This window comes from Bubalus kerabau, chromosome 9 (genome assembly GCF_029407905.1).
Source record: "Bubalus kerabau isolate K-KA32 ecotype Philippines breed swamp buffalo chromosome 9, PCC_UOA_SB_1v2, whole genome shotgun sequence".
Lineage (NCBI taxonomy): Eukaryota > Metazoa > Chordata > Mammalia > Artiodactyla > Bovidae > Bubalus > Bubalus kerabau.
In genome coordinates this window covers 30,648,231-30,671,117 of record NC_073632.1, presented here as the reverse complement: position 1 = coordinate 30,671,117, position 22,887 = coordinate 30,648,231, and the positions used below count along the sequence as shown (strand labels likewise).

The following is a 22,887-nucleotide window of genomic DNA, read 5'->3' as shown; positions in this document are numbered from 1 at the left end:
ACCTATGAGACATAAGGAAGTCCTCACCCAGCTCCATGCCCACCCCACCCCTTGGCTGCCTCGCATGAGACATTCTTGAGCTCAGAGTGATGGGCTGGAAAAAGCGTGGTGTCCAGGGTGGATGAGCAGATGCTTGGACTCCTGGGCCAGGCGGGCTCCCTGCCCCCACAGCTTCTTCACCCAGTCTGTCTGTGCACTGACTGCTTCGACATTTCCCCGAGGCCAAAATATAATTCATTCAAGAAGTTTTAAGTAGAGTAGCCCATGGCTTAAATTATACCAGTAGAAGAAGTGGGAGATGGAAGGGTATGTTTGAAGGGAGAATTGTAAAGATGACTTCTGATACCCCATCCATCTTTCCCCATTATTTTTTTGGACGTTTTTATGACAAGTTTTAATTTGTCTCTCCCTCCATTCAGTGAGACACAACAGCTAGATTGGACTGGAGTTGGTCATTTACCTTTCCCCAGGTCAGTTCTGCTCAAATACCCAGCAGGTTAGATTCTAGTTACAGGCTTCCCTGATGGCTCAGATGGTAAAGAATCTGCGTGCAGTGCGGGAGACTCAGGTTCAATCCCTGGGTTGGGAAGATGCTCTGGAGAAGGGAATGGTAACCCACTCCAGTATTCTTCCTGGAGAATTCCATGGACAGAAGAGCCTGGTGGGCTATTGTCCATGGGGATGGAAAGAATCAGACACGACTGAGTGACCAACACTTTTACACTCACTAGATTCTAGTCAACTAGTTTTCCCTGAGTGCTCAGTTCATTTCAGTTGCTTAGTTGTGTCCAGCTCTTTGCAACCCCTTGGACTGCAGCACGCCAGGCCTCCCTGTCCATCACCAACTCCCAGAATTTACTCAAACTCATGTCCATTGAGTTAGTGATGACATCCAACCATCTCATCCTCTGTCGTCCCCTTCTCCTCCTGCCTTCAAATTTCCCAGCATCAGGCTCTTTTCCAATGAGTCAGCTCTTCACCTCAGGTGAGCAAAGTACTGGAACTTCAGCTTCAGGATCATCCTTCCAGTTAATGTTCAGGACTGATTTCCTTTAGGATTGACTGGTTTGATCTCCTTGCAATCCAAGGGACTCTCAAGAATCTTCTTCAACACCACAGTTCAAAAGCATCAATTCTTCGGCGCTCAGCTTTCTTCACAGTCCAACTCTCATATCCATACATGACTACTGGAAAAACCATAGCTTTGACTAGACGGACCTTTGTTGGCAAAATAATGTCTCTGCTTTTTAATATGCTGTCTAGGTGGATCATAACTTTCCTTCCAAGGAGCAAGTGTCTTTTAATTTCATGGCTACAGTCACCATCTGCAATGATTTTGGAGCCCCCCAAAATAAAGTCTCTCACTGTTTCCATTGTTTCCACATCTATTTGCCAGGAAGTGATGGGACTGGATGCCATGATTTTAGTTTTTCGAATGTTGGGTTTTAAGCCAGCTTTTTCACTCTCCTCTTTCACTTTCATCAAGAGGCTTTTCAGTTCCTCTTTGCTTTCTGCCATAAGGGTGATGTCCTCTGCATATCTGAGGTTATTGATATTTCTCCTGGCAATCTTGATTCCAGCTTATGCTTCATCCAGCACAGCATTGTGCATGATGTACTCTGCATATTAGTTAAATAAGCATGGTGACAATATACAGCCTTGATGTACTCCTTTCCCAATTTGGAACTAGTCCATTGTTCCACATCTGGTTCTGTTGCTTCTTGACCTGCATACAGGTTTCTTAGTAGGCAGGTAAGTGGTCAGGTATTCCCATCTCTTGAAGAATTTTCCACAGTTTGTTGTGATCCACACAGTCAAAGGCTTTGGCATAGTCAATAAAGCAGAAGTAGATGTTTTTCTGGAACTCTCTTGCTTTTTCGATGATCCAGTGGATGTTGGCAATTTGATCTCTGGTTCCTCTGCCTTTTCTAAAACCAGCTTGAACATCTGGAAGTTCTCAGTTCATGTACTGTCAAAGACTAGCTTGGAGAATTTTGAGCATTACTTTGCTAGTGTGTGAGATGAGTACAGTTGTGCAATAGTTTGAACATTCTTTGGCATTGGCTTTCTTTGGGATTGGAATGAAAACTGACCTTTTCCAGTCCTGTGGCCACTGCTGAGTTTTCCAAATTTGCTGGCATATTGAGTGCAGCACTTTAACAGCATCATCTTTTAGTACTTGAAATAGTTCAGCTGGAATTCGATCACCTCCACTAGCTTTGTTTATAGTAATGCTTCCTAAGGCCCACTTGACTTCAGACTCCAGGATGTTTGGCTCTAGGTGAGTGATAACACCATCATGGTTATCTGGATCATGAAGATTTTTTTGTACAGTTCTTCTGTGTATTCTTGCCACCTCTTCTTAATATTTTCTGCTTCTGTTAGGTTCATACTGCTTCTGTCCTTTATTGTGCCCGTCGTTGCATGAAATGTTCCCTTGGTATCTCTAATTTTCTTGAAGAGATCTCTAGTCTTTCCCATTCTGTTATTTTCCTCTATTTCTTTGCATTGATCACTGAGGAAGGCTTGCTATTCTTTGGAACTCTGCATTCAGATGGGTATATCTTTCCTTTTCTCCTTTTCCCTTAGCTTCGCTGAGTGCAGACCTTGTTAAGAATAGAGTGTTCTGCTGTTTTTCTGAATGGTTACTATTCCCCTCTCCTCTCTGGAGGTTCAAGGGGATTTTTCTCCCATTTTTTACTGTGAGAACATGGGTGGAGCCTCAGGAGGTAAATCTCATAAACCTGTAGGAATCATTATGACTGGATCCTTCCACAGTCCTTAACTCTGAGACTTTTCCACACTCAGCCTCCAGCTGTTCCTCAACTGTGGCACAGGTTTCCTACCCCAGCTCTGGTTCCCTCTAGTGAACCTCTCCTCCAGTAAGCCGTGACTCCCTGCATTGTCCTGTCTCTCCAGCCTCAGTTTGCCCTGTTTCCTCTTCTTGCTTATGGATAGAAGAAAAGTTGCTAATTTTTAATTCTGTTCATGCTTTTACTCATTAGGGTGGAGTAGTGACTTCCAAGCACCTTACATGTACAACTGGAACTTCCCCCAAGATTTTAAAATGTCAGTCAACATTAACTGAGCATGATTTGGATATGAAATGTGTTTATTAACAGTTTAACTCATAGAATTGAAATATGAAAATTTTCCCCCTGATCTTGCCCTTTAGTTATACTTTGGGGTAAGGAGAGAGATTATTGAGTTCTTTTTCTTTGTTTCTTTTGGTAATGATGAACAGTAAGATGTTCAAATTTTATAATCGTTGTTATGTTTGAGTTTTGACCACTGGGTATACACTAGGTTTCTCAGCCTTGGCATTGTTGACATTTTGGAATAGGGAGCTGTCCTATTAATCCATGACCTCTTGTCACTAGATGCCAATACCATCGCCTTCTGGGGGGTGACAATCAAAGTGTCTCCTGCCATTACCACATGTTCCCTGGGCACCAAAACTGCCCCTGGTTGAGAACCACTGATGTACAAACCACTGATGTACCACTGATGTACCACCCAAAAAGAAGATAGAAATCATATCCATTCCTCCAAAAAGTTCCCTTCAGGCCTTTTCATTAATCCTCCCTCCCCTGAAACCACTGTCTCTCATTTCTATCATCACAGATTCATCTTGCCTATATTTGGACTTTGTAAATTAAATTATACAGTGTATACTATTTTTTGTGGGGGGGGGGGCGTCTAGTCTCTTTCACTTAACATAATGTGTTTGCAATTATTCACATTATTGTGTTTATCAGTGGTTCACTCATTTCTTATTTTGGAATAGCGGTCCATTGTATGAATAAACCACGTTTTGTTAGTACATTCTGTTCTTGATGGACACTTGGGTTGTTTCTAGTTAGGGGCTGTTTTGATAAAGTTGCTATGGCTAGTCTGGAAAAGTCTCTTTGTGGACGTGTTTTCCTTTTTCTCAGTAAATATCTAGGAATGGAATTTCTGGGTTGTAGGGTAAATGTATCTTTAACTTTTAATAAATTGCCAGACACTGCTGCAAAGTGGTTATACCATTTTACACTCCCAGCAACTGTGTATGAACATTGCTCTTCCATATTGTTGCCCACATGATCATCATGTGTTGCCTATTGGTGTTGCCAATTGCTTTTTATTGTTGTTGTTTGCTTTTTTTAAAAAGTGGAGTATAGTTGATTTATAATGTTGTGTTATTTTCAGGTGTACAGCAGAGTTAATCAATTATACATATACATATATCATCCACATTCTTTTTTTTTTTCTAGATTCTTTTCCATATAGGCTATTACAGAATATTGAGTAGAGTTCCCTGTGCTACACAGTAGATCCTTATTAATTATCTATTTTATATATAGTAGTGTATATATGTCAATCTCAATCTCCTAATTTATCCCCCGTCCCTTTTCCCCTGATAACCATAAGTTTGTTTTCTACATCTGTGACTCCACTTCTGTTTTGTAGATAAGTTAATTTGTACCCTTTTTTTTTTAATATTCCACATAAAAGTAATATCATATGATACTTATCTAACTTATTTCACTCAGTATGACAATCTCTAGATCCATTCATGTTGCTGCAGATGGCATTTGTTCTTTTGTTTTTATGTGTATGAATATATATATTTTAATGAATTGAGAATAAGTTGTATATATAATGATTCTTTACATCCAAGTACTTCAGTGTGTATTTCCTAATAATAGGTGTCTTCTCTTAAGTAACTATGATGTAGTTATTCACTTTATAAATCTAACATTGGTACAATATTTTATCCAATCTATTACCCGCATTCCAATTTGTCAGCCTATCTAACAGTATTTTTTTTTTTTTTTACTTTACAATATTGTATTGGTTTTGCCATACATCAACATGAATCCACCACGGGTGTACACATGTTCCCAATCCTGAACCCCACTGAGAAGTATTCCATTGTATATATATGTAACACATCTTCTTTATCTGTTCTTCTATTGATGGACATTTTTTAGGTTGCTTCCATGTCCTGGTTATTGTAAATAATGCTGCAGTGAATACTGGGGGGGCATGTATCTTTTCAAATGGTGGTTTTCTCCGGGTATATGCCCAGGAGTGGAATTGCTGGGTCATGTAGTTCCAGGTAGCATTAGTGGTAAAGAACCCACCTGCCAATGCTGGAGATGTAAGAGATGTGGGTTCGACCCCTGGGTCAGGAAGATCCCCTGGAGAAGGGTATGACAACCCACTCCAGTATTCTTACCTGGAGAAGCCCAAGGAGAGGGGAACCTGGTGGGCTACAGTCCATAGGGTCACACAGAGTCAGACACAACTGAAGCAAGTTAGCATGCACACACACGGTAGTTCTACTTTTAGTTTTCTAAGGTACCTCCAAACTGTTCTCCATAGTAGCCGCACCAATTTACATTTCCGCCAACATTTCCCACCCTCTCCAGCATACTTGTAGATTTTTTATAATGGCCATTCTGACCAGTGTGAGGTCATTGTAGTTGTGCTTTACATTTCTCTAATAAGTAGTGATATTGAGCATCTTTTCATGTGCTTTTTGGCCATCTGTATGTCTTCTTTGGAAAAATGTCTATTTAGATCCCTTGCCCATATTTTTGATAGGGTTGTTCTTTTAATATTGAACTGCATGAGCTATTTGTATATTTTGGAGATTAATCCCTTGTCAGTTACTTCATTTGTAAATATTTTCTCCCATTCTGAAGTTGTCTTTATGTTTTATTTATGGTTCAGTTTTCATTTTAGCTCTTCTGTTGGGCATTTCGTTAGGATTTTTATTTGCATGTCCCTGATGACCAGTGATACTGAGCACCTTTTCATTTTTGGTTACTTACATGCTTTTGTAAAGTAAGACTTTTTATGGTTTGATTTGGAGGAATCCCTGTTACAACCAGACTCCACTCCTGATAATACGTTCAGGTTTTACAAGAACCTGCTGCTGCCCCTCAGTAGCTGGGAAAGGTTTTACATCTGAATAAGGTTGCTCTAAATTATCAAAATTACCATGAAACATGCCCTTCCATTTTTTGTTTTCTTCTCTTTTCCAAAGATACTGTGAGGTTATAGGGTATTTTCCTTTAGTGATGTCAGAACTACTCCCCCTAATTAGCCAAACAAGTAGACAAAACTACTTTTATTTTCTTTGGGATAGACTTCCAGTACCCACAACCTTTGCAACAACTGTCTCAACCTCATCCTTCCACAGCTGTGACAAACAAATTAATGCAGGGACCTGTCCCCACGCAAAGCAGTGAGTCACCTCTGTCATGCCATGCCCAAGGGGTTTCTTGGTGAGCCTTTTTCAGGAAGCATTTTTCTTTTACTTATACAGGAAAGTCTTTACCTAGTTTAAAAAAAAAAAAAAGTAAGTTCTCTATCTAGAAAGATTCCTTTTTCCATTTAAGTTCTGGTAACAGAGCTTCGGAGAAAGCAACGGCGCCCCACTCCAGTACTCTTGCCTGGAAAATCCCATGGACGGAGGAGCCTGGAAGGCTGCAGTCCGTGGGGTCGCTGAGGGTCGGACATGACTGAGCGACTTCACTTTCACTTTTCACTATCATGCTTTGGACAAGGAAATGGCAACCCACTCCAGTGTTCTTGCCTGGAGAATCCCAGGGACGGGGGAGCCTGGTAGGTTGCCATCTATGGGGTTGCACAGAGTCGGACACAACTGAAGCAACTTAGCAGCAGCAGCAGCAGCAGCAACAGAGCTTAACTTTTTCCTTTTAGTTCTAATGGGAAAGGAAGGGAATCGTGAGACTTCTTTGGTTGGAGTTTCTCTCTCTGTTGCTAAGGATGTATTTTTCTAACCTGTTTACCTTATGTAACCAGACAGAAAGGTTCATCTCTGAGTGATTGAGGACCTGGCTTCTGAATAGGATCTGAGTGCACTTTGAAAATGGAATATGGTGATACACAGAGTTGGGTAGCAGGTGTGTATGTGTACACATAAGGTAACATGTCCAAAGCACTATGGGAGCAGTGAGACAATCTCTAGTTCTTATCTCCAAATTCCAGTCCTCACCAAAGGACCCACTTTCTGTGGGAGAATGTCCGGGATAAGACGAGTCTGAGTCCTGTCCTACCAGAAAGCAAAAGAACCAGCCAGCCCAACAAAGAAACAAAAAAAAAACAGTGTAAATGACTGGGATCACATCCTCAGGACTTAGCCTCCAAGTTGAAGAGGTTCTCGCTGACACAGATCGGAGTATGTGAGCATTAATACAAATAATGACTATAGTAGAGTTAAATAGTATTGGATGAATTTTACATCCTTGAGTTTATAATCACACTAAAAACACAAAACACACTCTCCACATTCTAGTGTATGGAAAACCAAGAGGATGAAAGATCTGATTTCTTCAAAACATAAAAATCAAAGGGAGAAAAAAGGAGAGAAGAGGAACTTATGATTTAAAAGAAAGTTAAAAAACATATGAAACCATTGTAACACTACTTAGACATGTTGGGATTCTAATTTGAACAAACAGCAGCTGTTAAAAAATTTTATGAGCTAGTTGGGGAAACTTGGTCCCCGAATGGGTATTTGACTATGTTAAGGAATTATTATTAATGCTCTGGATGTGATCATGGCATTGTGGTTTTATTTTTATACCAATCCTCCTCTTTTAGAGACACATACTGAGTTATATACAAAATATATATATCTGTGATTTGCTTCAGCAGGGTTCTGTGGCAGAGCTTTGGATGAAATGAAATGACCAGGAATTGGTAATTATTAGTTTCTGGATAACATCTGGAGATTTATCAAAATACTATTCTCTTTACTAGAGAATGTTGATATTTGAAATCTTTCATAAATTGAAAACAAACAAAAAACAGCTAAGTGCCCTGCAGATTGGTCCCTGGCTGAAGTCTGAACAGTGAGAGGTGACCATGGGGGATGCTAGGGCTTGTTTGAGGAGCCCTGTCTTTTTTCTTGTTATTATTGAAGTAAAATTGACTTAAAATACAAGTTCCATATACTTAAAATACAAGGTGTACAACATCATGATTTAATAGTTTTGTACGTTACAACAAGGAGCCCTATATTGACAGGTTTGTTCATAAGTTTGTCAGAATGAAAAGATAATAATCCACTGATCTGACCTGTCCTCAACATTTTTCTCTCCACATTTGTTCATTGGAATCATACTAATGTTACTAACCAAGCATTCTTGAGAGGAATGAGATCATGCACGCTTATCTCATACAGCATTCTTTGTCTCAAAACCCTTACTGAAGGACCCCCAACTAGGCCTACTTTCCTTTCCCATTTGTTTCTCATACCTTAGAAAGATGACCTCAAAGAAATTCGAGGGAAATTTTAAATATATATATATACATACATATATATATATACTTTTTTTTTCTCAAATAAAAGTTTTTTACCCCTAAACCATTGGAAAATAGAGAACATTTTTCAAAAATGTTTATAGGCCTCATCTTTCTGAGAACACAACAGAATCATTGGAATAGTTGTTTATGCTCACAGCCTTTTAGCAAGTTAGTTACATTAAAGACACCTAAAACAATATATAAGTTTCAAAATTTTCTCTACTTTCCACCGAAATATGGTGCATTTCTTTCTTATGGCTTTCCAGTCCTTACTCTCCTCAGGTCAAAATTTATTTTTCTACGTCTTATCTCAGAACTTCCCTAATCCTGAAATGACTCTTTCACACTTTGTTGTGAAGGACCGATAGGTATTTGATGTTAATCTTGCAGTTCATGAGGTTCAGACCCTACATAGGTAGGAGGACCGGGGCTTTTGGCTGAATAAGCTTCTCTCCTCATCAGTGTGGAGGAGGAAGAGAGGGTCTTCCTGGGGCTGGTCACAGACAGTGTCTCATCCAGTCCTTGACCAGCCAGAGGAAGAGGGAAGCCCCAGACTATAGATGCAGCAACTCAGGCACGGAGGCTCAGTAACCTGACTGTGTTGCCTTTGGAAGACACTTGCTCTTCTCCTAAGTCAGGGAGCATCCCCAGGTGTAAATTGTGCCAGCTGTGACTTGACTGAAGCATGAAATTGTTCATTCATTCTGTGACGCCATCTCATAGAACATGCATTTCTGTGGAAACCTGGCACCATGAACTCATAGTGAACTCTGGAAACCAGCATTTTAAGGCAGTTAGCTGATTTTAAAGGTTTCTGATATTTCTGAACAAAATATAGTTGGAGACATTGGTCTTCTCCCAGGTATTCAATAACCCAGAAGCCAGAAAGGACCAATCCACATTGTAATACACTAATGATTGAGTGGTTATAGGTCGTATTTATGTCCATCCAGTCATTCCCACTGCTTTACAGAGTGCTTTGATGAATTATCAGTCATGCTTGCTGCTAAGTCGCTTCAGTCGTGTCCAACTCTGTGTGATGGCAGCCCACCAGGCTCCCCCGTCCCTGGGATTCTCCAGGCAAGAACAATGGAGTGGGTTGCCATTTCCTTCTCCAATGCGTGAAAGTGAAAAGTGAAAGTGAAGTCGCTCAGTCGTGTCCAACCCTTAGCGACCCCATGGACTGCAGCCTACCAGGCTCCTCCATCTATGGGATTCACCAGGCAAGAGTACTGGAGTGGGGTGCCATTGCCTTCTCAGTCATGCTTATTTATAGTTAATGCTGTGAGTTGGATATATTGGGGAAAAGCTTATTTATTGGTAACTGCAGCCAGATGGTTTCATGTATTAAAGACTCATGGCTTAGTCAATAATACTGGATTCAGAACTGAATTTCTATGGAATGAATCATGTCTCTAACCAAGGATGTGCTGGTTTGAACCCCATGGAGTTGGAGTTACACACCTTCCTTACATAATCCCTATCAGTAGCCTCTGGGCTCAGTTATTTTTCTAGTAGCTGGTGATTTTCAACTAAGCCATCTACATTCTTCTGTTTGCAAACCCTATAGGCTTGCAGTTTTTCTTTCAGATGCAGCATCTGCAGTTTCATTCCCTGCCACTGGTAGATAGTATTGTCCTAGGGTAGTATAAGTGAGAGAAAGCCTTATATAGTAAGCCTTGGAAATTTCATATACACAATCAGCCATTTGTGCTTCTTCCTTTAAAAATAATTAAAGAAGCATGATTATTCATGAATAGCAGAGAAGATGCATTGGTAGCAATATTTAAAATACATAAAACATTTATGTATAGTTATAATAAGGCTTCACCTGTCTGCACTTTCCTCGTATCTACCTGATTTCTTCTGTCTTCTCATGGAGCTTAGATGGCAGGTGCAAAACTTGACCACTTTGAACCCTGGAAACCCTTGATGAGTATGTGCCCTTTTCTGATCTTATACCCTGAGCTGTTCTTAACTTGGAGACACTGTACCAACAACCCCTTTTTGCTTTCTGTGTGGTTTAAAGCAAAAAAAAAACAAAAAAAAACCCTCAAAACATTGTCTTCTTCGATGTGCTCCTTTCCACAAGCACTTACTTTTGTTTTTTTTGTATAGTTATAAAATCCTCATGCACCTCCTTTAAAATAAATAAATTACAGTTTTATGAGCCTCGTTTATTTCCAGCAACGCCAAATAATAGGCTTTGGAAATAAATGGTGTTTATTTTAAAATGAATATAGTAGCATGCTTTCCATTCTAAAGATTTGTGTATCTTCAATATCATATTTTCAAAGTAATGTCTAGGTAGTAAGTGGCTAAAGAAGATAACATCATCTGATTATAATTTGATCCCTTTCTTTCTTGGCCTTAACTATTATTTGATTATTCCAAGTCATAATCTTTTCAACTGAACTGATTATGCCAGTGTAACTTATCCTGTTTGCTAAACTTTCAGACAAAAAATCCTTTCTGAGATTTCAGGCCGATTTCTCATTTACCCTGTTGGCTCACTTTACTTGCCAGAGGTTTTCTTCTAATTGAAGAGTTATTTTCTCTTTATAAGTAAGGCTTTAATTTGCCCTTCTATCTTTTTCTTTCTCCTCCTTATGTCTAACCTAAAAGAAATAATCTACTTTCTTCTTAAAACATAAGAGTGACTGCATCATTTCAAGTGCTACTAAGTGTGGCTTAAAAATTTGGAATATGATGGATTCTTTCTTCAACTAAAGTTACTATAGCAATTATCTCTCACCATAATTAGATGGAAGGGAGCTTTGATGATGAAATAAATGAATACTAGGCTCAAAAACAAAGGCCCGATTGCACACGCAGCCTTTTGACTAGCTTGTAGCAGTGAGCAAAAGTTACTCATCTTCTCTAGTAGGAACCAAGGAACACCTTGGTTCCTCATTTATAATCTAGAGACAATTAAATTAGAAATTTAATTCAAGTGGATTTTATAAAGATTTAGTGAGATGATACCTGGCACTTAATTTCTTCACTGCATGAAAAACATATTAACATTTACTAAAGGGCTTGTGCTTGTGTGTTAGTTGCTCACTCATGTCCAACTCTGCGACCCCACGGGCTGTAGCCTGCCAGGCTTCTCTGTCCATGGAATTCTCCAGGCAAGAGTACTGGAGTGGTTTGCCATTCCCTTCTCCAGGGGATCTTCCTGACCCAGGGATCGAACCTCGGTCTCCCACATTGTGGGCAGATTCTTTACCATCTGAGCCACCAGGGAAGCCCCAAAGGGCTTATACAAACAAAAAAATTAACCCCCCTTGTTGGTAGGTTAAAAAAAAAAGGACATGAATTCATAATTAATCAGTTTACAAGAAAAACAGTTATTAAGCATCTGGGGAAATGTTTAAACTCATAGCAATTAAGTAAAATTCAAAAAGCACTGAGATGTCCTTTCCTTTTACTAAATTAGCACTGCTACTGCTGCTGCTGCTAAGTCACTTCAGTCGTGTCCGACTCTGTGCGACCCACAGACGGCAGCCCACCAGGCTCCTCTGTCCCTGGGATTCTCCAGGCAAGAATACTGGAGTGGGTTGCCATTTCCTTCTCCAAAATTAGCACTAATTTAAAAAAAAAAAAAAAAAAAAGGTCAGATGCTGGTGGCATTACCAGTTGGTACAGCTCATTGAAAAAAAAATGCATCAAATTATATTAATATTCATACCTTTCAATCTAGTAATCCCATTTCTGGGACTCTATTCTGAGGAAATATTCTAAAATGTTGAAAAAAACTTATAAACATGATAGTGATTATTTCATCATTACTTTTGATCTTAACAAACCTGGGAAAAACTTAAGTTTGTAAAAGATTAAGTTATGATAGACTTCTGCAGCTATTAAAAGAAAGATTCATTGAGCAGCACTTAAAAATGTTTATGATGTAAAAAATATGCACACTGATAATCAACATGAGGGACTTCCCAGGTGACTCAGTGGTAAACCCGCCTGCCAGTGTAGGAGACACAGGTTCGATCCTTGGGTGGGGAAGATTCCCTGGAGGAGGAAATGGCAATGCAATCCAGTATTCTTGCCTGTGAAATCTCTTGGACAGAGGAGCCTGGTGGGCTACAGTCCATGGGATTGTGGAGCCACACACAACTAAGCAACTGAGCATGCGTGCACAGTGCAATCAATATGAGAACAATTCATCTTAGAGCCATGTGGGAATAGACCAAGTGATGTTAGGGTATTAGAGCATATTTTTTTCTTCTTTCCTGTTTCCCCAAATCTTTTGTAAGATACTGTTACTTTTAAGATTAAAATTAGAGTTTTAGTTTAATGTATTCACCCCCAAAAAAATATTTGGCAAGTGCCTCTTATGTGTCCAGAAAATTTGGTATAGCGATTGGGCTTAAAAAAAAATGCCAGAATCTTTTTTCATTATTTACTCCAGGGCAATACAAAAGCAAAGAAGTGTGCTTAGTGAACTCTTTACAGTGAGTACTTCATATACAACCTAAGATTTAAGGTTCTATTGTGTGTAACCTAAGCATTTAATGCCAGACCGTCAGCCCAACCCATGTTAAACATAACGGTGTTGTGTCTCACTGTGGCCATCTGCTTCAGGACTCATTCCAAAATTAACTCACTAGCTTACTCAGGTCATTCCACCAAGGAAAATGGGATCACAGTGATATATTAACCATAACATCAATGTGAACAAGACTTTGAATAATGCATCTCAGAGCAACACTCTAGGTAACTGAATTAGAATAAGCCAGACAAGGTCATTTGCAAAGTACTGTGGCATTATTTCAGCTGACATTTTTAGTGAAATAATTGCAGAGTCACTGAAAGCTGTAAGAAAGAGTGTGAAAGATGGCTTGTACACTTTGCCCAGTTTCCCCCAGTGGTAACATTTTACAGAACTGTGGTACTGGGCATTGACATGGTACAATCCTCCCATCTGAGTCAGATCTCCCTGGTTGTATTTGTACTCCTGTACGTCTGTGTGTGCAAATGTGTGAGATTCTGTGTAATTATATCCCTTGGTATGTTTGTACATCCACCGAAGTCAAGATGCTGAGCAGTTCCATCGGCACCAAATCCTTCCTGTTGCTCTTTCATAGTCACACCCTTCCTCCACTCCCCACCATCCCCAACCCCTGGAAACCACTGCCTTGTCCTCTAGTTGTGAAATTTTGTCATTTCAAAAATGATACATAAATGAAACCATACAGTATGGAAAGCTCAACCCTTTGAGCTTGGCTTAACTCGCCTGTGAATCTTCCAAGTTGTTGCATGTATCAATAGTTTGCTGCTTGTCAGTGCCGCCAAGTAAGTATTCATGGTGGGTATACCATCATTAACCATGCATCTGGGCTGATTCCAGGTTTTGGCTATTAAAATAATGCTGCAATGAACATTCACAAACAAGTGTTTATGTAAACATAAAGTTTTCATTTCTCTGGGATAAATGTCTGAGACTGGAACTGCTGGGTTATACAGTGATTACATGTTTAGTTTTTAAAGACGCTGCCAAACTATTTTCTAGAATGCCTATACTGTTTTATAGACATACTCCAAGCAAAGTATGGGAGGCTTTTTCTTTTTTTATTTTCCAAATTATTCTGAAGTCCTATTTGTGACAGTTTTCTGAACTAACCAAATAATTTTGCTAAAGATAGCCATGTTGAGTAGGTAGATTTAGAAAAGAGAACTTTATCAGGGCATGTCAGAAGCTCCTCCCTCCAACCCCCCTCCCCCCAAAAAATCACTTAATCTTCATAGATGAGCTTTACACAGTAGGTCAATTCGAAATATTTGACCCCTTTAGTCTTGCTCAGATGGTGAAGAATATGCCAGCGATGGGAGAAACATGGATTCGATCATTGCATCAGGAAGATACCCTAGAGAAGAAAATGGCAAGCCACTCCAGTATTCTTGCCTGGAGAATCCCATGGATAGAGGAACCTGGTGGGCTACAGTCCATGGCATGGTAAAGAGTCGGACACAACTGAGTGACTAACACTTGAACTTTTCAGTCTGTAGGCAGCTAGCAAAATAGACTCAACCCTCATTTCATAGCTGTTGGGCTCAATCTCCTATACCCATAACAGAATATTGGCCTGGACATAATTTGTTTCTCTCTTGTGTGACAATCTTTCTGTCTTCTATAAGGGAAAAAAATGTTTTTTTAAAGGATTTTTGGATACCCTAGATCAGCATCTTCACTTTGCACTGGCCAGAAATGAAGGCCCTAGACTAGGAGTTAGAAGACCTGTGTTTGAGTCCCTCCTCTAATAAGCTGTGTACTATAAACACATCCCTTACCCTCTCTAAGTTTGCTCAGCTGAATAAGCTAGATGAAATTCCCGGTGGAACCACCTGGAGGACCTGCAGGACCCAGTTGCTGGCCTGCCCCTGGAGGCTCTGGTTGAGCAGTTCTAGAATGGAACAGGAGAATCTGCCTGATATACAAGTTCCAGGAGATACCAGTGAGACTGGACCAGAGATGACACCCTGAGAACCCAGGCCAGATTATGCTAAAGTGCCTTCTGGCTCAACAGTTAGTAGTATCCCCTCACCCATCCGCCTCCAAAGGACCCCTCAGGTTTGCTTTCCAGAATGAGTTATTCGTTTGACCCTTTTTTAAAGTGACCAGATATATAGTGGAGCATAATGCAGCCATTTAAACTGTCACAGAAGAATATTCATTGTCATGGGGAGTTACATACGATATCGTTAGGTTATAAACTTACAAAACAGCATATGCAGAAATGTCCAGTTACACACAGAAAAGACATCTAAAAAGATATATCTAAAACGTCAGTAATAGTTATCTCTAAATCATAAAGTTGTAAAAATTTTATTTTCCTCTTTCTATCCATTTCTGTGTTTTCTAATTTTGTCTGTAACTCATATTTATTGATCATTTATGAGAACAAAGAATCCCCATGAGCAGAACAACTCCTGATTTCTCTAGGTTTAATAATTATGGTTAAATACCAACCAGCACAAATAAGGCTCTTCAGGTATGAGATAAAATTGTCTAGGAGGCTTTAGAAAGGTAGCTACGACCTTCCTTAGCCTAAAAAGTATGGGCGATCACTTTGTGCTGTTCTTCTTACTCGACAGAATTCTGTACATGTGCACCTAAGTAGTCCTGCCCCAGGACCACTTATTACAGCATCTCATTATTGCCTGGGTGATGTTTCCGTAGAGCTTTTCCACAGCTAACTAGTAGGATCAACAGCTATAGCCTCCCAAGCTAGTCCCTCCTTCGTCCTTGACGATGGGTTGAAGTATTTAGACGAAGCTAGTTCTTCCTTTGGGACTAGGAGGGACTAGCTAGTATCTCTGTTAGAAAAATTAATATTTACTCCTAAAATAGGAATGTTAAATTATCCCTGACATAAATTTATATAGATGCCAGAAACCAGTTACCTTCTGTGGAAAGCTGTTTTGTTCCCCATGTGGCTTCATGTCCCCTCCTGGAATTTCTAACTATACTGATGTTCGCAAAACATCGTTTTTTTCAACACCCACACTTCTCAAGGTTAAGATAGATTAGAATGAACATGACTTCCTTGAAATACTATTTATTAAAATGGTTTTGCTGTTAAAAATTTTAAGGAATTAATACTATAGAAAAACGTTCCATTTCTGAACCCTAGTAACTCCATTTCTGAATAAATGTGTTGGATTGGAGTCATGGTGTCGAAAGGGCAGTGCAGTGGTGATTTCAAAACACCACTTCTGTCCAGAGCTGCAGCAGACCACTGTTCCTTTCTGCCAAGTTCCCTCCTGTGCCTATCCCTTAAGAATGAGAACTTCAAAGGACTTTATGATTTATGAGTGATAGTGTGTTAAATGGGGTAGCACTATTTACATTTTACATTTTATTTACATTTTACATTTAACACCCACCCATATTGGTATCTATCACAGATTTTTTTCCTTTTAACAAATGAGTTTTGTGCTTGAGAAAATACATTTTTATGTATGACCTCAAGACTGTTGCCATCTACATGTCTGCCCCATGTGTTTGCTACCATGGGTGAAGCTGCTGGGTTCGCCTTATATAAGTGGGAGCTCCAGCAGCTGCATCCGGATGCTTGCTCACTGCAGTGCTGTTGTAAAGTAGCACCATCCCACACCAGCAATGCCTCCACAACCCCCTTGCTGTGAAAGAGGTGATGGGAAGGTGACATCTAGACATTTCTTGCTTTGTTGAAAAACAGGCTCAAGTCCCAGGAATTGCTGCATTTGTCCATGTGTCCAGCCTCATTGGGAAGGAAAGGGCCTTCCTTTATCTCACTCACATCTCTGTCTTCTGGTACTTCACACACTGCCCTTGACTAGAAAACATAGCTGTGCTTTGCTTTACTGGTTCTGGTAGGTGAAAAACAAGCTTTTGATTGATCTGTAAATTTTCCTCCTGTGTTGTTCTTGGTGTTGTTCAGTTGCCAAGTCATGTCCAATTTTTGTGAATTGTGTGACTGCAGCACCCCAGGCTTCCCTGTCCTTCACAATCTCCTGGAGTTTGCTCAAATTCATGTTTGTTGAGTCGGTATGCTATCTAACCATCTCATCCTTTGTCACCCTGTTCTCCTCCTGTCCTCAGTCTTTCCCAGCATCAGGGTCTTTTCCAATGAGTTGGCTCTTCGCATCAGGTAGACAAAGTACTGGAACTTCAGCTTTAGCATCAGTCCTTCCAAAGAATATTCAGGGTTTAGGATTGACAATTTGATCTCCCTGAAGTTCAAGGGACTCTCAAGAGTCTTTTCGTGCACTACAGTTCAAAAGCATCAGCTCTTCAGTGCTCAGCCTTCTTTCTGATTCAACTCTCACATCCATACATGACTACTGGAAAAATCATATCTTTGACTATATGGACCTTGTCAGCAAAGCGATGTCTTTGCTTTTTAATATGCTGTCTTAAGTTTGTCATAGCTTTCCTTTCAAGGAGCAAGCATCTTTTAATTTTATGACTGCAGGCACCGTCCACAGTGATTTGAAGCCCAAGAAAATAAAATCTGTCACTACTTCAACTTTTTCCCCTTCTGTTTGCCATGAAGTGATGGGACCAGATGCCATGGTCTTAGTGTTTTGAATGTTGAATTCTAAGCCAGCCTTTTCACTTTCCTCTTTCACCCTCATCAAGAGGCTCTTTAGTTCCTCTTCACTTTCTGCCACAAGAGTGGTATCATCTGCATATCTGAGGTTATTTATATTTCTCCAGGAAATCCTAATTCCAGCTTGTGCATTTCACATGATGTACTCTGCATATAAGTTAAATAAACAGGGTGATGATACACAACCTTGTCATACTCCTTTCCCAATTTGGAACCAGTCAGCTATTCCTTGTCCAATTCTAACTATTGCTTAATTGACCCACATACAGGTTTCTCAGGAGGCAGATAAGATGGTCTCGTATTCTCATCTCTTTAAGAATTTTTCAGTTTGTTGTGATCCACACAGTCAAAGGCTTTAGCGTAGTCAGTGAAAAGTAGATGTTTTTCTGGAATTCTCTTGCTTTTTCTGTGATCCAACAGATGTTGGCAATGTGATCTCTGGTTCTTCTACTTTTCTAAACCCAGCTGGTACATCTGGGAGTTCTTCATTCATGTACTATTGAAGCCTAGCTTGAAGGATTTAGAGCATTACCATGCTAGCATGTGAAATGAGTGCAATTGTGTGGTAGTTTGAGCATTCTTTGGCATTGCCCTTCTTTGGGATTGGAATGAAAATCGACCTTTTCCAGTCCTATGGCCGCTGCTGAGTTTTCCAAATTTACTAGCATATTGAGTGCAGCACTTTAACAGCATCATCTCTTAGGATTTGAAATAGCTCTGCTGAAATTCCATCACCTCCACTAGCTTAGTTCATAGTGATGCTTTCTAAGGCCCACTTGAATTCGCACTCCAGGATGTCTGGCTCTAGGTGAGTGATCACACCATTGTGGTTATCCTGGTCATTAAGAGCTTTTTTGTATAGTTCTTCTGTGTATTCTTGCCACTCTTCTTACTCTTTTCTGCTTCTGTTAGATCCTTACCATTTCTGTCCTTTATTGTGCCCATTCTTACATGAAAGTTGCCCTTGATATCTCTAATTTTCTTGAAGAGATCTTTAGTCTTTCTCATTTATTATTTTCCTAGTGTACCATGCTATGCTATGCTATGCTAAGTCACTTCAGTCGTGTCCGACTCTGTGCAACCCCATAGACGGCAGCCCGCCAGGCTCCCCCGTCCCTGGGATTCTCCAGGCAAGAACACTGGAGTGGTTGCCATTTCCTTCTCCAATGCATGAAAATGAAAAGTAAAAGTGAAGTCGCTCAGTCGTGTCCGACTCTTAGCGACCCCATGGACTGCACCCTACCAGGCTCCTCCATCCACAGGATTTTCCAGGCAAGAGTACAGGAGTGGGGTGCCATTGCCTTCTCCAAGTGTACCATGGCCTAAATAAAATACAAGGTAAAGGTTTAAATGACATTAAAGACACTGATTTTACTTGCTTTTTTCCTACTTTCTAAAGGCTCTTACAGAATTTGAGTTGGAAGGCTTCACTGATGTTTCCTTGGTCTAGTATTCCTGTCCACATTCGATGTACACATACTTATTGTCATTTTAGAAGGATAGGATCGTCTTCCTTATTGTATTGCGTCTCACATCTTTGGTCCTTTATTCCATCCTTCCTGTTTGCTAGTAGTTCATTTAGCAAAGCCAGCTTCTTTTAATGGGAAAAAAGGTATATCCCACTGTGTGCCATGCCAGGCTTTATTAGCACACAAGGTTTCCTAATTAGAGTAATAACTACCTCATTCAGGCTTCTTCTTGAGAAATCTTACTTCCTTTCATAGCCCAAGAATGGTCTTTTTTGTGTCCTCAGGTGTTAGGCGTCCATCCTAGACTTATCCCAACCTACTAGAATCATCTCATTACTCGACTGTCTCCCCCACTCACATATTAGTGCCACGAGGGAATGCCTCCTCAGTGTGTTCTCTGACTGGACAGTCACAGACGTATAGATGGTATTTAATCATTTAATGAACTGAGTGAATGAAGCCAGCTTGCCAGCCCAGTAGAGGAAAATCTCATATTATTTATTCAGTGCCAAGAGTGGAGTCCACATGTCATCAACACGGGCCTGATTGATGCTAAATTAGCAAGTTAGGAAGCATTTTGTACCCTGTTGTCATTTAAGACTCAAAATAATGTGATTGAAAAAGTAATTTTCTTTCATTATTTTTATATTTACATTTATATTGTATATTTTATTTTGTAAATGAAGCTTGAGCCTAGAAACTGGATTTTATAATATTAAAATAAAATTTGTTTCCATGTCATAACATTTATTTCAGAACATAACTTTGAACATGAACCATACCTAAACAAAAAATATATTTAAGGCATAGTTTTTTATATTTACTTATGAAGTCTACAGTACCCTTTAAAAGGAACGTTTGTGTGTAGCTGTGCTACTTATTCTGAAGAGTCTTTTCTAAAGCTCAATTTTACTATGAAACTCACATTTTTCAGTATTTTACAGTTTTATCTGTCTTGTATTGTGCGCCTCAAAGCATTTATGTAGCATTTTTTTAATGTTAATTTTATCTTGTGCAGGCTGCCTTGACAGCATGTCTTTCTATTGATTGAAATTCCAACTCTATGCTGAGGAATAGAATTCATAGTATAATTTTGTTAACTAAGACAAAAAGAGCATTCAAAAGTGTTTAGCATATTTACGCAATTGTACTGAAGCATTATAAACTGAACATTTGGTCAACTATTACTGCAGCCTGGCCCTGCTTATGGTGGCTTAAGATTGTTTTTAGATGGTGACTCAAAGCAGAGACAGTATTTTTAGACAGTTTCACTCTCCCTCCCCTTTTCCATTCCCAAGTGTCCACTTTCAGGAGGAGAGAACAAAGAGGGTGAACCCTTACAGCAAACTCCAAAGAGCCCTATCTCCCTCGTTTCTAATAATTATTTATACTTTTGTAACTAGATACTCCAGAAATGCAACAATGGAGCCTGAAGCTGTAGCTGTACTCATAGACTCTGCAAAGCTTTAAAACTTTTTACTTTGGGGAATAAAACTAAAAAGATGAAATACGGAGATTTTTCTCAGTGTAATGGAACAAAATAAAATTATCCTCTCTTAAAATAAATGGCAGGTAGAGAAAGCAATTTTTCCTGTCACGGATAAAAGCTAGGGAAAACAAAATCTGCATTTGAAATATGTTATCTCAAAATGTTTTAAATAAAAAGAAGCTAAACTACATTGTACAGTACCTGTTCCCAAGGATGATTGCAGTTTCTTGTTATTAAGTCCTGAGAAACACAGAGTGTCCTTGGCAGGCGGCACTATAAAAACAAACAAGAAAAAAAAAGACATAGTAGGTCAGATTAAATTTTTTTTGTCTTTTGACTGAGGGGCTGCAATTTGCATTGTTTGGTTTAATGAGCGCAGCCTCTTATGTAGTTTTCTCCATCTTGCACCCATGTTCACAAGCATGCAAAAGAAAGTAACTCTTTGATATATGAGACAATATGAAGATTAAAAGTCCCCCAACCTGTGCAATTTTATCTTGATCATCTATATGTAAACTTACAGGGGGGAAAGCATGGATTAGAAATAAAAATTTCTTCCTAAACCCATCACTGCTCCTTACTAGCTTTGTATCCTGAGCAAGTCACTTAAGTTTTCTGAGCTTCCATTTCTTCACTTGTAAAACAAAGTTTCAGATGCCTGCTTTGCCTAGATCATAAGACTGCTGAGGATGAAAAGAATCAAAATAGGAAAGTGTTTTACAAGTTTCTGGCAGGTCCTGTTATAGAGTTTAATGAGCTTGTTGAAGGTCGTGGAGACATCTAACTAAACTTCTTGTTGAAGGTCACGGAGAGATTTAAGTCTAAACTTCAGCATTTTTCAGCACTGGCACTGTTAATGCTTTCAGGCTGATTATTCTTTCTTATGGGGAGCTATCCCATGCATTATCGGAATATCCCTCCCTCTCTACCCACTAGATGCCTTTAGCATCCCCCAAATTGTGCCAGCCAAAAATATCTCCAGGGACTTCCCTCGTGGTCCAGCAGCTGGGACTCCGTGTTTCCACTGCAGGGTGCACGGGTTCTGTCTCTGGTCCCAGAACTAAGATTCTGCATGCCATGAAAAAAAAAAAAAAAAAAATCCTCAGACACTACCACATGTACCCTGGTGGGCAAAATTGTCCCAAGTAGAGGACCACTGATCTGTGTGGTTCTAAGGCGAAAGTTCTTAACCATTTTTATGACAACATTTGTCACCGTCAGTTATTCTAATTAGTTCCTGGTTGGAATACTCCACGACATAGCAGCTTTCAGAATTCAAAAAGGGATAACTGGTTTCCATCTGTCATCTTTGTGTGAGTATCAGCAGTGGCACTGGCTTCTTGGGAAGGTCCCTGTGAACTGCTGTTGAAGAAGCAGAGTCTCCCAACAGAGATACTGAGCACAGTGAGCCAGAAGTCAGACTCAGTAACCCCTGAAACCTCTTCCTGGGATTCTGTGATCATCCCTTAAAGGGCCCAGCTGGTCTCTCTTCAGCAGCCCCTTCTCATCTGAATATTCATGGGCTTCTAATATCTGTTACCAGCTGAGAGGCCAGGGAGAGAAACACAAGTGTTTTCATAACTATTATCACAGACTCTTGACTCTAAGGCCTTGAGGTTTGCAGCAGTTGTCCAAGTTTACATTTTCCATAAGAAGAGGTGAGCTCATGTCCTACTCTGCTATCTGTCTCCTCCCCACCCCATGTTTATATTTTGTTTAGGAATCTTAACCTCTCTTCTTTGCCTGCTCCTTCAACTTTGTTCTCACTGCAGAACTTGATAGAGAAACTCAGCTGGAAGTTGATACGGAAACGCAGCAGGGGCTTTTCTCACCAGCATCGTATGAAGAGTAACATCCTTCTGAATCACTTGACGAAAAGCAGATGCCTTCTGCCCTTGCACAACTCTTTCCTTTTCCTTTCCCCTTAACAGGGCTCATTAAATACACGCCTCCTTCAACTGCGTTTGGGGACTTAAGTACCAGCTGTCCAAGAGTGGAATATTTTTGCTTCTGTTGCTCACTCTTTCCCCCAAAAAATGGCCCAGGATAAACTTCCACATCTTTATCTCTGACTGCATGCTGCTCTCTTCCAGATGCTGACACTCTCCGCAACTTATTATCACTCCTGAACTAGAACTTTCAGAGCATTTATGGTTGACTTTATTATGTTTGTTTCGTAATTATCCAAAACTATTGAGAAATTTGATGCATTTGATCTGGGCCTTATTAAATAGTCTGAAATGATTTTGTATCTATATGAATTAAATTTTTTGAAACAACTAAATTTTAAGATAACTTGCGCTGACAAGCCCATGTATATAGTCAAGTGTGGTTAAAAGCATTGGCATGACCGGAAGAGAGATTAGTGTAATTAACAATCATGACAAGAACCTGGAATTGCCCAGGAGTCTTCAAGATTTGGAACTCTGTTCACAGAAGATCCAAAGCAGCTGTTTGAACCAATGGGAACGAGAACTGGATTACTTCATGGCAGTACAAT

At 39.8% G+C, this 22,887-nt stretch overlaps 1 protein-coding gene and 1 long non-coding RNA gene across 11 annotated transcripts in view; one reads left to right on the top strand and one right to left on the bottom strand.

Annotated features, from left to right (window-relative positions):
• The window catches only part of LOC129619673 (uncharacterized), a 27,985-nt gene extending 5,629 nt beyond the window's left edge, over positions 1 to 22,356 (bottom strand). Inside the window, exons 1-2 of the long non-coding RNA XR_008698033.1 lie at positions 22,220 to 22,356; positions 20,589 to 20,660 (exon numbers count right to left, since the gene is read on the bottom strand). This is a non-coding gene — a long non-coding RNA (uncharacterized LOC129619673). The remainder of the gene's footprint in view (positions 1 to 20,588; positions 20,661 to 22,219) is intronic.
• The window catches only part of UBE3D (ubiquitin protein ligase E3D), a 232,181-nt gene that overhangs the window by 141,202 nt on the left and 68,092 nt on the right, over positions 1 to 22,887 (top strand). For 5 of the 10 annotated variants that reach the window (XM_055534894.1, XM_055534890.1, XM_055534899.1 and 2 more), the window contains one exon: positions 22,824 to 22,887. The exons of 3 other annotated variants lie outside the window; for them this stretch is intronic. In XM_055534894.1, coding sequence (XP_055390869.1) covers positions 22,824 to 22,887 — 64 coding nt within the window. Of the gene's footprint in view, positions 1 to 22,159 lie in introns of all 10 variants that reach the window. 2 more of the 10 variants (XR_008698031.1, XR_008698028.1) reach the window with 2 other exon arrangements.